Source organism: Lethenteron reissneri, chromosome 16 (assembly GCF_015708825.2).
Source record: "Lethenteron reissneri isolate LAM-NWPU_2019-01 chromosome 16, ASM1570882v1, whole genome shotgun sequence".
NCBI classification, from domain to species: domain Eukaryota; kingdom Metazoa; phylum Chordata; class Hyperoartia; order Petromyzontiformes; family Petromyzontidae; genus Lethenteron; species Lethenteron reissneri.
The window spans coordinates 6373884-6388854 of NC_083794.1; the positions used below are offsets into that span (position 1 = coordinate 6373884).

Consider the following 14971-nt stretch of genomic DNA (forward strand, 5'->3'; position numbering starts at 1 on the left):
TGGTGGCGACGGTGGTGGTGTTGGTGGTGGTGTTGGTGGTGGTGACGGTGGTGGTGGTGTTGGTGGTGATGGTGGTGGCGACGGTGGTGGTGTTGGTGGTGGTGGTGTTGGTGGTGGTGGTGACGGTGGTGGTGTTGGTGGTGGTGTTGGTGGTGGTGGTGGTGGTGACGGTGGTGGTGTTGGTGGTGGCGATGTTGGTGGTGGTGGTGGTGACGGTGGTGGTGTTGGTGGTGGTGACGGTGGTGGTGGTGTTGGTGGTGGTGGTGACGGTGGTGGTGACGGTGGTGGTGACCGTGGTGGGTGGTGGTGTTGGGTCGATTTTGTGACCGGCAACTTTGAGAACTCCGCTGCAACGCCCCGGGATTGTGGCAGGGGGCACCAAACGGCCACGAATTTCACTTCGGAACGCCACGAAAAATGTGGCCCCACCACCACGACCACCACCACCCCCACCACGACCACCACCACCACCCCCCACCACGACCACCACCACCACCCCCACCACGACCACCACCACCCCCACCACCACCACGACCACCACCACCACGACCCTCTCTGCTGCTGCCCTCTGCGTGTGACACGGAAGCGTTTAGAAGAAGGCGGTAGAGGAGTCGTGGAACCGCCAACAACAGATCGGTTTTTATTTGTTTACCTTTTATACAAAGACACAATGTCGAGACTAAGAAGGTTGCCAGACTCGTCGTAATCCCACGGCAGTGTTTTAAGAGCCCCCTCTGTGTGTGTGCGTGTACTGTCCCAGCAAGTTGGCACAGTAGGGGGGCACAGGTGGTGCATCAGCCGGTCATCTCGGTCATCTCGGTCAGTCGACCCGTGGCACCTGCTGGGTCTGCCCCGTGACCTCCTCCTGCCAGCGGGCGTTCGACACTTCAGGTGGCAGCCTCAAGGTGCACATGGCCTGGCACAAGCGTCGTGGTGACGTCACCGCCACTTAGTGGCGAATGGCGGTTGTTGTTGTCTGTATGTGGCTAAAGCACAGCAAGTTGGCACAGTAGGGGGGCACAGGTGGTGCATCAGCCGGTCATCTCGGTCATCTCGGTCAGTCGACCCGTGGCACCTGCTGGGTCTACCCCGTGACCTCCTGCCAGCGGGCGTTCGACACTTCACGTGGCAGCCTCAAGGTGCACATGGCCTGGCACAAGCGTCGTGGTGACGTCACCGCCACCTAGTGGCGAATGGCGGTTGTTGTTGTTGTGTGAGAGACGTACGTGCTGTTTCACAACACAGGTAACTCACACACTGTTATACTGCCATCCTTTGTAACGCAGTGATGCTCTTTCGATTTAAAGCTTTCGTGACTGCAGGGATTCATCTTCTTGGTTCTTTCAGTAAAGTGACGTAGAATGGAAATAATAAAATAATAAAAATAAAACATTAATCATTCAGACTCTGTCTCCTCGACAGACCTGTTCTCCACCTGCGGACGGCTGCTTGCGTTGTGGCCGAAACGTCGTGAGAATTATTTTATTATGTTTTATTTTTATTATTTCCATTCTACGTGACTTTACCGAAAGAACCAAGAAGACAGTGACGATCATTGTAGACATTGACTGCCCTTTGTACATCCTCTGGCCGGATGAACACATGTTCGTGCTGTGTCGGTCATGGGAGGATTGTTTGACTATACTTCACCACGCTGGTCCATGGGTACGCTAAACACAAGGACCGGTTCCGGATATATGACCGTGGCCCGAAATCCAACTCAGATTCGCGAGTTTGTCATCAATACATCCCTGTAACACGTATCCTTTATTAAATCCTTTATATTAAGTTCGCTTGCTTGCTTGCTTGCGTGCTTGCTTGCTTGCGTACGACCGTGCAAACCTTTCGGTCGTTTTTTAACCCACTTCCCGTGATCCAATCGAGCTGACATTTTGCACACAGACTCGTTGTGCGAGACAATTAATGTTCGTGAAAATTTTTTTCCAAAATTTTACACTGTTTAGGGAAAACAAATTAAATATTTAATTACCAATTGTTTAATGCTGGCAGACAATCATCTGACCCATAGGTGGCAGCCATCTCAAGCCAGAGGATGAGAGGACTCTAGCCGCCACGCATATAAAGGATTTAGAGTGAAAAACTTTGTTTTTACGGGTTATACTTATTACCCTACCATGATTGTATGTTGGTCTTGTGGAAAGTCTCATTGTGTAAGTTTTTTTACGTTGCTCATAAGCGTTTAGAGTAGTCGATTACATTCAAGCAACGTTGTTGTTTACTATACGTCTAAGGCTTCCACGTGTATGTTCGTCACCTTCGCCAGCCCTCCTTGACCAGCGTGGTGAAGTATACTCAAATAACCCCCCACACACACACACCTAATGGGGAAGACCCTGAATCCAGCAGTGGATTGAACAAGGCCTGTCAGGTGTAGGTAAGCGCCACGTGGTGGTTAAGAGGCATGTCGTCGTGAGAGTGAAGACGTCATTAGGGGCCGTCCATAAATGACGTCACGCGATTTTGGACGAGTTTTGACCCCCCCCCACCCCCACTTCGTCACACGACGTCACAAAAAGTCAGACCCCCCCTCAAATATGACGTCACAAAGCTCTGCCCCCCCCCCCCCCCCAAAAAAATAAAACATGCTTAAAATCGCTTTAAACTATTGTCATTGTAGTGCGTAGTTCATGTGGCGCTACATTTTGATGTTGTAGGAGAAAACATTAAAAAGTCTAATTAAGTAGAACGTGTTGTCTATATTTATTTAAAGTTGCGCATTTTTATGTGACGTCACATTTCACCCCCCCCCCCCCCCCCCTCGTCACAAATGTCTGACCCCCCCCTAGGTGCGTGACGTCATTTATGGACGGCCCCTTAGCTGTCAATCCCTAGTCAGTGCCCTACCTTATCTTATTTTTGCCCATATTGAAACGGCTGCACGCCTAATACGGACCTGAAAACTCAAATTTCCCTGTACAAAAACAGGGAGTACACCGTGTGGGTTGACAATTATGAGATGTTTCTAGATTTGAAGTTTTCGTGACTGCAAGGATTCATACTCTTTGGTTCTTTCGGTAAAGTCACGTGGGTAAAAAATAAAATAAAGAGATAAAAATAGAAATAAAGAATACGTTAATAAAAGTAAATCAAATCACGACGTTTCGATTGTAACACAAGCAATCATCATCAGGTGTGAAAATTACAGCTAGAAAAAACATTTTCTGTGATTTTCACACCTGATGATTGCTTGTGTTCCAATCGAAACGTCGTAATTTAATTTACTTTTATTTAGTTCATCTCTTATTTTTATTTTATGTTTTACCTACGTGACTTTACCGAAAGAACCAAATAGTATAGCTATGAGATTCCCGTATTGTTCATGCAAAGATGGGGAGGGAGAGGCATTTGTCAAGAAGAGACAGTTGTGGAGACTCGCCGTGTAAGAATGTGTGCCTGTGTCCACGCAGGCGGCATGAGTGGGGATCTGGGAAGAGTCTTCGTCACTGTTGGCACCACGTCCTTCGATGAGCTGATTGAGACCGTCTCTTCTGATGGAGCCACGCACGTAAGTTCCACATCAGGGTTCGGCTACGTACGGGGCGAAATAAGTTCGACTGTACGGGGACGAACGAGTTAGAGTCCAGAGGTCTGTTCGTAAGTCCAACTTTACTCCTTTCGATTTCAAACGTGTTGTACGGCATGTACACTAGACACGGGGAATGGCTTTAAAAGTTGCATAATCTCCTGTAGTTGTAGATGCCACTGGTTCTTCACGTTCTGGAGATGTAGACGCCACTGGTTCTTGACGTTCTGTAGATGTAGATGCCACTGGTTCTTCACATTCTGCAGATGTAGATGCCACTGGTTCTTCACGTTCTGCAGATGTAGATGCTACTGGTTCTTCACGTTCTGTAGATGGAGATGCCACTGGTTCTTCATGTTCTGCAGATGTAGATACCACTGGTTCTTCACGTTCTGCAGATGTAGATGCCACTGGTTCTTCACGTTCTGTAGATGTAGATGCCACTGGTTCTTCACGTTCTGTAGATGTAGATGCCACTGGTTCTTCACGTTCTGCAGATGTAGATGCCACTGGTTCTTTACGTTCTGCAGATGTAGATGCCACTGGTTCATTACGTTCTGCAGATGTAGATGCCACTGGTTCTTCACGTTCTGCAGATGTAGATGCCACTGGTTCTTCACATTCTGCAGATGTAGATGCCACTGGTTCTTTACGTTCTGTAGATGTAGATGCCACTGGTTCTTCACATTCTGCAGATGTAGATGCCACTGGTTCTTCATGTTCTGCAGATGTAGATGCCACTGGTTCTTCACGTTCTGTAGATGTAGATGCCACTGGTTCTTCACGTTCTGCAGATGTAGATGCCACTGGTTCTTCACGTTCTGCAGATGTAGATGCCACTGGTTCTTGACGTTCTGCAAATGTAGATGCCACCACGACCATCTATTGCGCGGCGGTTAAAATTACGACTCTCGGTCTGAACAGGAAACTGGACATACGGACAGCTTTATTCTTATCGTAAGTCGCGTTTTCGCAAGTAGAGGAGTCCCTGTACATACACCATTGTATGCACACTACGACACGTGACATGTGCAGCTCGACCTTAAAATACCGGATAATATATTTTCGTATCAAGACCCCGTTATATCCATGTAGCCCATTTATAGCCGTGCAATGTTAATTAAATGTTAACTACGTTCCTCTTTACGTCGTCAAATATATCAAGTTCAAAGTTACGAAAAAAACAACCATTAAAACCATCAAAAAATCACGAGCCCATTCTGGAACCCACATTTCAGTGCTGCAGTAGTTAGTGCGCGGCACGGCGCTGAACTGGGACTCCGCTGGTACGCGACGCTTCCGCGCAGCGTGGAGATGCAGCTAACAGCACGTCAGCAATGCTTTGCACGCTGTTAATATGTTGAGCTTTGGGAGTGTGATTCTTTTTCGTTAATGCAATTTTGAATATTTAGAGGTCCTGCCAAATATCCCTCCTGTTTTATATATGGGACACTGCACATCCGGCCACGATATTTGAGAGGACACAACTGCATGGACGTATGTTGAACTTCTTTTGCGCCGTACGTAGCCAACCTTGCTAATCGGTGGTGCGGAGCAAGGACAACAAACTAAACACAAAAATCAATTTGAGTTTTCAATCTAGATTTAAAAGTGCATAGCTCCAGCGGCTTCCTATTATCGGAAGGAAGAGCGTTCCAGGCGGCCGCAGAAGCGCATCCGAAAGGGCGCGTTGCGGTGACCGTCTCCGTTCAATGGCCAACCCAAAAGCCGCTGCTGCTGCTACGAGGATTGACCGGAGGTCACGTGACGGTTTATGTTCCTTGACGAGACTGTGGTGCGGAATTTCCGCCACCGCCTGAAAATCGCCAAGAGGCACGCGCACGCGAGCACTTTCAAAGACACCGTACGTGTTCGGTACTGGGAGCACTCTGACCGCGACACTGTTGAATCGTCGTTGACCCCCCCCCCCCCCCCCCCCCCCCCACTTGTGTCGGCAGGTGTTGAGGTCGCTGGGCTACTCGGAGTTGGTGCTGCAGGTGGGTCGGGGAGCGCTCCTGCCGGAACCCGACACGCGCCCAGGGTTCCGCTTGAGCGCGTTCCGCTACAAGGATTCCCTGGCCGAGGATATGCAGGCCGCCTCGCTCGTCATCAGCCACGCCGGTGAGCGGGATTCTTACGCGTTGTTGACGTCGCTTGTCTCCCACGTTATACGGTGGTCCCTCGGTTTACGATGCCATCGGTAACGGTATTTCGATGAACGATCCAGCTCCCGTAGGGTCCCCCCGTTGTTTCTGTTAGCGATACATTTTCGATTAACGATACGTTCACGATATCGCGCGGCCACCGATTTCAGCTGATCGGAGTGCTCCTGAGTAGACTTAGCAGACCTCAGCCAATCAGCGACGCCCTTTTATGAGAGTTTTGAGAGCAACTGGCTGCTAGCTTTTATAAATGGTTGATGTGCGTTGCTTATGGAAACAGCTCTCTTGAATACTATGGAACCAATTAACATCGTTTACCGCACATACTTGTTGGTGAACATGCAAACAAAAACATGCTCTGGTAGTATATGATGTATTGTCTTTGAAACTGATTGGTCCACACCAGAGACAGCTTTCTTTAGAGCCCAGTCTCAAACGGTGTCAGACCAGAGGATGCCAAAAGGCGAACGACACAAAGACAATGCCACTCTCAGTTCGTAGCAGAGGTCGCAACCGGGTACCCGATACCCGTACCCTACCCGATACCCGGCTACCCGTACCCAGCCGGGTACGGGTAGCTGTTTGTGACCCTGGTGCGGCCGGATACGGGTACGGGTAGGCCGTGAGTCACTGGTGAGTAAGCGTTTGTCATTCATTTCGGGTAGGGTACGGGTACGGGTAGGGAACGAGTACCCGTACCTGGCCGGGTACGGGTACGGGTACCCATTTGCGACCCTGGTGCGGCCGGGTACGGGTACGGGTAAGGAATCAAAACCTGTTTGCGACCTCTGGTTCGTAGGTCGTGGGTCCGATTCGACCTCCACGACCGTGATTGTTGCAACGATGGGAAAGTTTCTAGTAACCTCCCCCGCCCCCACCCCCGCCCCTGTTCACGCAGCAGTAATAACGGCTGCCACCGCAGGCGATGGGCAGGTCGTGCGTGGTGGCGGTACAGCGTGGATACTCCCACCGCTTTCAACAACATGTCTGGCTAGCGTGGATGAGTAGGCCAAATGCCTTCTAGAGCGGCTCTCTAGAGCTCCAGTGCAGGCCCTTCTACCCAGAGCGGCATCAGAATCAGAAATATGCATTTCTACTGGAGGAATCGGACAAGCGATAAAGCTCTCTTACACGGATGTCCATTCGAGCAAGACATTACATTGCTGCACCTTCAGCGTTTGAATCTCTCATCGTCACAGTTTGTTATTCATACTGCGCCTCCCGTGGCGTGGATTTCGAGGTGCCGGAAGAAAGGGGTATTATTTTATATATATATACACCACGACAGTCACTCAGCAAGGAAGTGATTCCAGACCAAATATACTGTAGGAAAGTCAAGCAGTGTAGACAATACACTCGGGAGGCAAACAAAATCGGCGACGCGTCACGACACGAAGGAGAGTTTCCATTCAGAACTCCGCAGCCGGCGGCAGCAAGAGGCCGGCCACGGTGGATGACGTTACAGAGACGCTTCCGAAGTCACTTCGTTAGACCACCCGCCTCTTTACTATTAACGCTCGGAGCATTTTACCGCGCGCACGGCATTTGCCGCGACAAGAAAGGTTTTGCCGTACGTCGATCGAACCAAAGACTTTCATCTTTTGAGTTGGAATTTAGCCAATTCAAGTTGAAGAAATTTTACGAGATGACTCTTTTGTGCATTCGTTGGTGAGCTGAGCTTTGGCCATCAACTTGCTACAAATGGGAACTTGGATCTGAACAGTTCTATCTCAGCGCTCTGATCCTGTTGTAGCAAGTAATCTATGTCTGTATGTATGTTGAACTTATAGTAATAGGTTTTTACCCTTTCAACTGGTACAAAATCTGACACCTTTATACAAGGCATCATGTTTGCAATAACCTCAACACAAGAAGTCAAAATGCAAACAAAAAGAAACAACTCTGATGATAATGATATGCACTGTCCTTGAAGTTGGACCAATCAACTTCGCTGGTAAAGGAGGTCTCATAGTGTATGTTTAACTTCTTACACACCATACGTAGACAACCGTGCTAACCAGACGTGCGGGGGAAGGACAGCGAATTAAACACTAGAAGGAGTTCTCAAGAAATGAGTGCATCAATCGAGCTGATTTCAAAGTGCACAGCTCCGGTGCCTTCCTAATATTGGAAGGAAGAGCGTTCCAGACGGCCGCAGAAGCGCATCTGTAAGAGCGCGATGCAGCGACCGTCGTTGTTTGATGGCCAGCCAAAAGCGCTGCTGCTGCTGCTACTGCTGCTGCTGCTACTGCTGCTGCTACTGCTGCTGCTACTGCTGCTACTGCTGCTGCTACTGCTGCTGCTACTGCTGCTGCTACTGCTGCTGCGACAATGACCGGCGTTTGCGTGATTGGTTTACGATTAGAGGACACCTCCGATCTGGTGTTGGGCAGGCAGTCCTGAGTCACAGATGCCACCGTCAATCAGGCCCGTAGTGGCACGGGGAGGAGGGGGCTGTATGGGGCTGAGCCGCCAAGGCAAGGCAAAACACGGTGGTACAATATTCACAGGGAGCGAGAGCAGAATGCATGTTAGACAAAAGCCGATCGCATCCAGTTGCTCATCCCGCTGCGTGTTTAACACTCGTCCCACGTTTGTTTAACATTGACCGTGTCGTGCCCACCCTGAGTGTGTGGATGCGCCCCCACTTTAAACGAGGTTACTGCTGCAGGGTTGGTGGTGGGAGGCCGCTCATTTTTCTCGACTACCCCCGCAGTCTACCTTCTCCCACCCACCCGCAGCTCTCCGTGCTGTTGATTCCCTGCTCCTGTTCAAGCCCAGGCTTAAGACCTGCTTCCTGTTTTCCTCTGCCTATTAATAATGCCCCCACACGCCCACCGCCCCCCCCAGACTTTAAACAAGGTCGCGCTCCAGGGTTGCCACCCGTACAGGAGTCTGCAACGGCGTGAAACGCGCGCAGGCCAGTCTGCGACAAACGCGGGGGCCCTTTTTTTTACGCGTGCAGGTGCAGGAAGCTGCCTGGAGGCCCTGGGGTGTTCAAAGCCTCTGGTGGTCGTCATCAACGAGAAGCTCATGGACAATCACCAGCTGGAGTTGGCCATGCAGCTGCAGGAGGACGGCCACCTCTTCTCCTGCACGTGCAGGTGGGGGCTCCCCCCCCCCCCCACTCCTTCCGATCGCTCGCGCACCGCGCTTCGATGAGCGATGCGGCGTTTGGCACGGCGCAAGGTGCGAGCGAGCACAGCTCTGCGGAGCCACTTGAAGGGACGCCGCCGTATCGCGTGCGGTTTTTGCCAGAGGTCGCAACCGGGTACCCGATACCCGTACCCTACCCGATACCCGGCTACCCGTACCAGGCCGGGTACGGGTACCCGTTTGCGACCCTGGTGCGGCCGGGTACGGGTACGGGTAGGCCGTGAGTCACTGGTGAGTCACCGTTTGTCACTCATTTCCCAACATCTTGTCTCTTCTCACAATTCAAGTTCCTAGAATCAACCCACCCGCGCCTGCAACATGGCTTCATCCCAGAGGTCGCAATCGGGTACCTGATACCCGTACCCTACCCGATACCCAGCCGGGTACGGGTAGCCGGGTATCGGGTAGGGTACGGGTACCCGTTTGCGATCCTGGTGCGGCCGGGTACGGGTACGGGTAAGGAATCAAAACCCGTTTGCGACCTCTGGTTTTTGCCGACCTCGCCGAGCCTCGGGATGTTTTCGGGAGCGCCCCCCCCCCCCCCCCCCCCCCCCCCGCGTTCGAGATTTGTGGCCATGATTAACCAAGAGTGTTTTTCTGTGGGAGTGATGTACGTATGTATATGGATGTATGTTGAACTTCTTTCGTTCGCGCCGTACATAGCCAACCGTGCTGATCGAAGGTGTGGTGGGGAAGGAACAACAAACTAAACACCAAAGCAGATCTAAAGAAATGAGTTTGTCAATCTCGAAGATTTAAACGTGCACAGCACAAGTGGCTTCCTAATAGCGTAAAGAAGAGCGTTCCAGACGGCCGCAGAAGCGCATCCGAAAGCGCGCGATGCGGTGACCGTCTTCGTTCGATGGCGAGCCAAAAGCCGCTGCTGCGAGGATGACCGCTGGGATTCAAAATGATCTACAGGGTTAAGAGGGTTAAAAAAATTGCCAGCGCGCTGCCTGAATCAGTCGGGCTGGCAAACACGTGACTGTAAAACGTAAAGGTGCAGCGGTGCGATTTCCTGCATCTATTGTGCCGAACCTGTTGGCGCGCGCGTGGAAAAATACGCACACGCTCTAAGCGAGCGGACCGACCTCATACGTTCCGGTCAGCGACGCGCTCGCCATACTCACCTCCCTCCCATAGGCACCTCGCCGCTTGCAAACGTGGAAAGTATGAACAAGAACTGGCAAAGCGAAAATTGAAGCCACCATCTGGTGCCTTGTACGAAAAGGCCCTCCCCCCCCCCCCCGGTATCTAAGACAAACAGTAAACAGTGCTAATGATCCGTTCATCATCATCATCTCATTCCTATTTTAGGCAAAGGAAACTTCGCATTCGGGTTTTAAAAAAACACGCAAATTGCACGTGCTAATGTTCAAACGGCGTGCAGGACGTTTCTGAAAAGTGTTTTGCTTGTCGTGGTTTTTTTGTTGCCGTGCACAGGTTATTTTTTTCGCCCGTCGCTAATGAGGCGGATGCATCGTGAGATAATTGACTCCAACGAGCCAGGCACAGAGTGGTCAAAAAAGCGACATAACAGAATGAAAGGGGCATTATGCGGGCGGTTTTGAGTTCGAGGCAGTGAGTGAGTAGTCTGCCCCACATCCATCCACGTTACCTTCCCTTCCTTCCACTGCAGCAGCTGCAACACTGGCTAATCGGTCTAAGGACAGGGGTTCGGCAAATCAAAATAACAAAAAGAGCCGTTTTTAGTTCGAATTCGTTAAAACGAACTCGACGCATTTCAAGAGCCGCGATGCACGCGAGTACGAGACGGTCCTCCTTATTAAATGACGTCACGAAATGGTCCTCGGAAAGCCACGTGCGGCTCAGGATACGCAGGCTGCCGACCGCTGGTCTAGGCCGCTAAAGTCAACCCAGGCCGCTAAAGTCAACCCAGGCGAGGCTGATAGTTGGTCGAGGTGAGGCTCGCACCAGGAATTTATTTCGGGCGAAGTTGATCTAGGGGCAGTGTACTAAAAATACAATTGCCAAAACCCAAGTGCTTCCACTCCACAATCAACTCTTCCCACAGCCCCGAAGCCAGTGGTGGAAATTCCACGCTCTAATGGAGTGGGCCAGACTTATTGTGATGGCCACTGATGACTTCCTACAATGCGGCGCCAATATCTGCCGTCGAGGCAAAAGCTGTCAAAATCTGGAGATCGAGAGTCAAACGCTGTAATCACGCGCAGCCTTTCTCGATCCACCGCTGGATCAAGACCTTCCTCGTGGCTGGTCGCCCATCGGGGGTTGTTGAACAATCACCACCGCGCGGGGTCAGTGTGGGTTGGTGAAGGGAGGGGAGGTCCAGGATCAGTTGAGGTGTCACTTGATTGTTGTTAAGTGTCACCGGATATCAAATTCAGTTCACTGGCTTCGTACAGCAGTGCCCTAAGCACTGCGGCCACCACACCACCCACTTCGCCTATCAATGTCCGTATCCCATAATATTCTACATGTGCTGTCACTCCTTGAGACCCCCCCCTCCCCCCGATTAGGTAACTCAGTTCTTGCCAACATCGCCCTGGGAATTCCACCAGCCTGTTCCAGAAAGACGTTCACTACTTGAGCATATTGACGAGATGTGCAGTGGACACCTCATGGGCTATCTGCCCGTGGATCTTGATGATGGCGGTGATGGTGACACTGTTTCAATTTCTGGCTGAGCAGACCCTAGGTTGGAGTTGCCCTTTGATTACCACTGAGGCTGCGATTTACCGCGCTCGTTCCCGTTACCTCCCGGTCACTGCACCGCCGCGTCGTGCTGACGGGCGGGGGTTTACGCGGTGGAGTCAGCCGTGCGTAAATGTTGATGAGGTAGGAGGAAAAGGGACTTGTGTGGTGGCTCAAGGCTTGAGCAGGCGTGCGACGCTTCAAGCTTAACGAACAAAAAGGAATGACGCATTAATGGGCCCAAGTGTCTTGCGTAGGTTTATTAAAATGTTATATATAGAGTGAACGCTGACTGCATTGGCTTTCATCCACAATTCAATTACAAACCCTACTGGGGACAGGGGTGGGGGCGCGGATATGCCTCATTGTCTTAATATTTTATTAGAAATTTACCCAAAGGCCATTATTCAAAATGTTAGCCACTGCCACATACCAACCCTCACGATTTTCAAAGCCAAATACCAAACCCGACTGATTTAAGGGCCAGGCTTGTTGATTCTATTGTTGTTGTTTAACCCCTTTTACCACAGACCTATTGTTGAAAACATAAATGTAGTCAAAAATGTTACGAAGCTCTACGGCTGCCCTTTCAAATTCATCTGCGCGGTAAGAAGGTTGAAATATCGCCAGCTCGCTGCTTAAAATCAGTCGGGCTGGCACACACGCCGCTGTGAAACGTGAAGGCGCAGCGCTGCGACCTCCAGCTCGCGACGCCGCTGGCCTAAGAGCCTCCACTGGATCGTCCGCCTTGAGAGGCCATGTGAGCTGCCTCCTCTTCCACGCGAGACAGGAATCTTGGAAGAGGGGTGGGAGATTGGAGCAGCGCGCATCTTGTACAGCCATTCTAAGTACCTGGACAAGATTGCTCGGAGATTGCTGTTTCGTAACTTATTATTAAGATATAAAAGTGGCGTTAATGACAATGCCAAGGGGCGAGTTCAATCTCACCGCACCGTGGCGAGATGTTAACTACCTCGCCTGGTATTCAGGAGTTCGTTGGTTCAATCCAGACCCTGATGCCGACTGTATATCTGGAGTTTGCGTGTCTCTCTCCCCGTGGTCACATACATTTTTATTTGGGTTCTCCGGTTTTTCCCTCCACATTTAGAATCAACATGCGTTTAGAGTAATTGGCTGCTGTAGATTTCCACGTGATAAGCCATTGCGTTGAGCTATCATTTGTGGCCAAGTCGCTTCTGAAAAAGAGCTATACAGCTCAGTGGACCTTACCTGCTAAAATAAAAAAGTTTAATTTAACAAATCTCTGTCGCCGTTTCTCCTCTGCCTCGCAGCACCCTTGTGCAGACTCTACGCGAGATGGATCTCAAGACGCTGAAACCGTTCCCTCCAGGCCAGCCGGAGAAGTTTGCGCAGTTCCTGGACGAAGTGATGGGCTTCACATGACAGGCAAAGAAGCGATTCGGTGGATCCGCAGCGCAAACGCTCGTCAGCCCTGTCATCACCCCCCGACGTGTCCTTGTAAACGCTGCGCGTTCGTGCAGCACAACCGTGAAAAAAAAACCGCTGATGGGAAACTCGTCGCCGTCGCCTTGCACATCCACGCTCGGTGGCGGTCGCGAGGTTTTCACCATTGTAAAATTGGTCGGCTTTGGTAAATACGGGTCGTGGCGAGGCGATCCATTTGTTGAAAACCCCATGAAAGTAAAAGGGAGAAATTTACAGAAAAGCGTTTTTATTTCAAAACCTAAACACACCTGCCGCCAATCTCAACATACCGATGAAAATGTTACTCTCCACTCGAAGATACGGAGTCAACCCTTGCAGCAAGTCATTAGAAATCAGTGGGGTATATATAAATGGATCACCCCTGCCTCGTATGGTAATGGGGACCGTCGTTATACGATGAATGTGCTATCTGGCAGGCAGATGTGAGCACATGACACCCGAGTTTGACGTAAGCGAGAGAGATTCATTGCATCTTACCTGTTATATTGATCCCAATGGCTACACATAAAAACAGAAAATACCTGTTTAATCTTGGAGAATTCACTCTTTTTAAATACTTTATATTAAGTTCACTTGCGTGCTTGCTTGCGCGCTTACGACCGTGCAAATCTTTCGGTCGTTTTTAACCCACTTCCCGTGATCCAATCGAGCTGACATTTTGCACACAGACTCGTGAAAAAAAAATTCAAAAATTTTACACTTTTTAGGAAAAAATAAATTATATTTAATTACCAATTGCTTAATGGTGGCAGGCAATCATCTGACCCATAGGTGGCAGCCATCTCAAGCCAGAGGACGAGAGGACTCTAGCCGCCACGCATATAAAGGATTTATAGTGAAAAACTTTGTTTTTACGGGTTAATTTTTTGCTGCTGATCCAAACACCACAGGAGTGCCCTCATCTGCAATTGCACCCAAAGCACCATCTCTACCAGCACGGCCATGTGACTCCAACCTCGAACAGGGCCACTTCCTAAAAATGTGCGACCTCACAAGCGTCTCCTCCTCCTTTTCCCAATGTCAGCTGATCTATGACGATAACGAGTTGCTTCAGTCAGTGAGTTGGCTCCAGCTGATATTTTGGCCCATTGAGAATGAACTTGTGATCTTGGGAGCTCTTGCACCTCGATCCTTAATGCCTCTCCTGGGCTTAAAGCTCACGTAATATCAGTGCTGGACATTGGAGGCAGGCAGGCCTGTCTAACGCAACTTGCCGCTTATGTAAGATTCATGCCTGGACAGGAAGTTGTTCCTGCGATTGGAAACATTTCGAAAAAGCAGATTAAAATTCACCGTATATGGGCAGGGCCTCTGTGATCCCCTCTGACTTTTCTCCAGTGCTGACTCTCAAACGCATCTCCTTGAAGAAGGGACCAGCTGCATTTTAAAATCCTTTATATGAAGTTCACTTGCTTGCTTGCTTAGGACTGTGCAAATCTTTCGATCGTTTTTTAACCCACTTCCCGTGATCCAATCGAGCTGACATTTTGCACACAGACTCGTTGTGCGTGACAATGAATTTCGTGAAAAAAAATTTTTTCCAAAATTTGTCACCGTTTAGGGAATTTTTTTTTTAATATTTAATTACCAATTGCTTAATGCTGGCAGACAATCATCTGACCCATAGGTGGCAGCCATCTCAAGCCAGAGGACGAGAGGACTCTAGCCGCCACGCATATAAAGGATTTATAGTGAAAAACTTTGTTTTTACGGGTTAATTTTTAAATCCTTTATTCACCTTCAACTGCAATCTGCCAGTTTCCTCTGTGCCACGCGCAATGCTGGGACCTCCTGTTTCAATTCGTCCAGTCAGCGCTCCCCCCATTCCACCTCGATGTCCCCTTGCATGAGAAACGCTCCTGGGTTTTACTCCAAGCTTTGTAACGCCACCGGGAATCTCTTTTTGCCGTGCCTCTAAAATAAGCCTCCCAAGAAAGCCGTGAAAAATAAACAATGCAAAGTTGAG

At 50.1% G+C, this 14971-nt stretch overlaps 1 protein-coding gene across 6 annotated transcripts in view; it reads left to right on the top strand.

The window, feature by feature from the left end:
* LOC133342887 (UDP-N-acetylglucosamine transferase subunit ALG13 homolog) overlaps nucleotides 1-14970 on the top strand; it is a 98664-nt gene extending 83694 nt beyond the window's left edge. The window contains exons 2-6 of one of the 6 annotated variants that reach the window (XM_061552251.1): nucleotides 765-905; nucleotides 3429-3526; nucleotides 5503-5665; nucleotides 8672-8810; nucleotides 12831-14970. In XM_061552251.1, coding sequence (XP_061408235.1) covers nucleotides 3434-3526; nucleotides 5503-5665; nucleotides 8672-8810; nucleotides 12831-12942 — 507 coding nt within the window. In that variant the 5' untranslated portion in view covers nucleotides 765-905; nucleotides 3429-3433 and the 3' untranslated portion in view covers nucleotides 12943-14970. Of the gene's footprint in view, nucleotides 1-581; nucleotides 906-950; nucleotides 1246-3428; nucleotides 3527-5502; nucleotides 5666-8671; nucleotides 8811-12830 lie in introns of those variants that run through there. The other 5 variants (XM_061552252.1, XM_061552254.1, XM_061552256.1 and 2 more) reach the window with 5 other exon arrangements.
* The last annotated feature ends 1 nt before the right edge of the window (nucleotide 14971 follows it).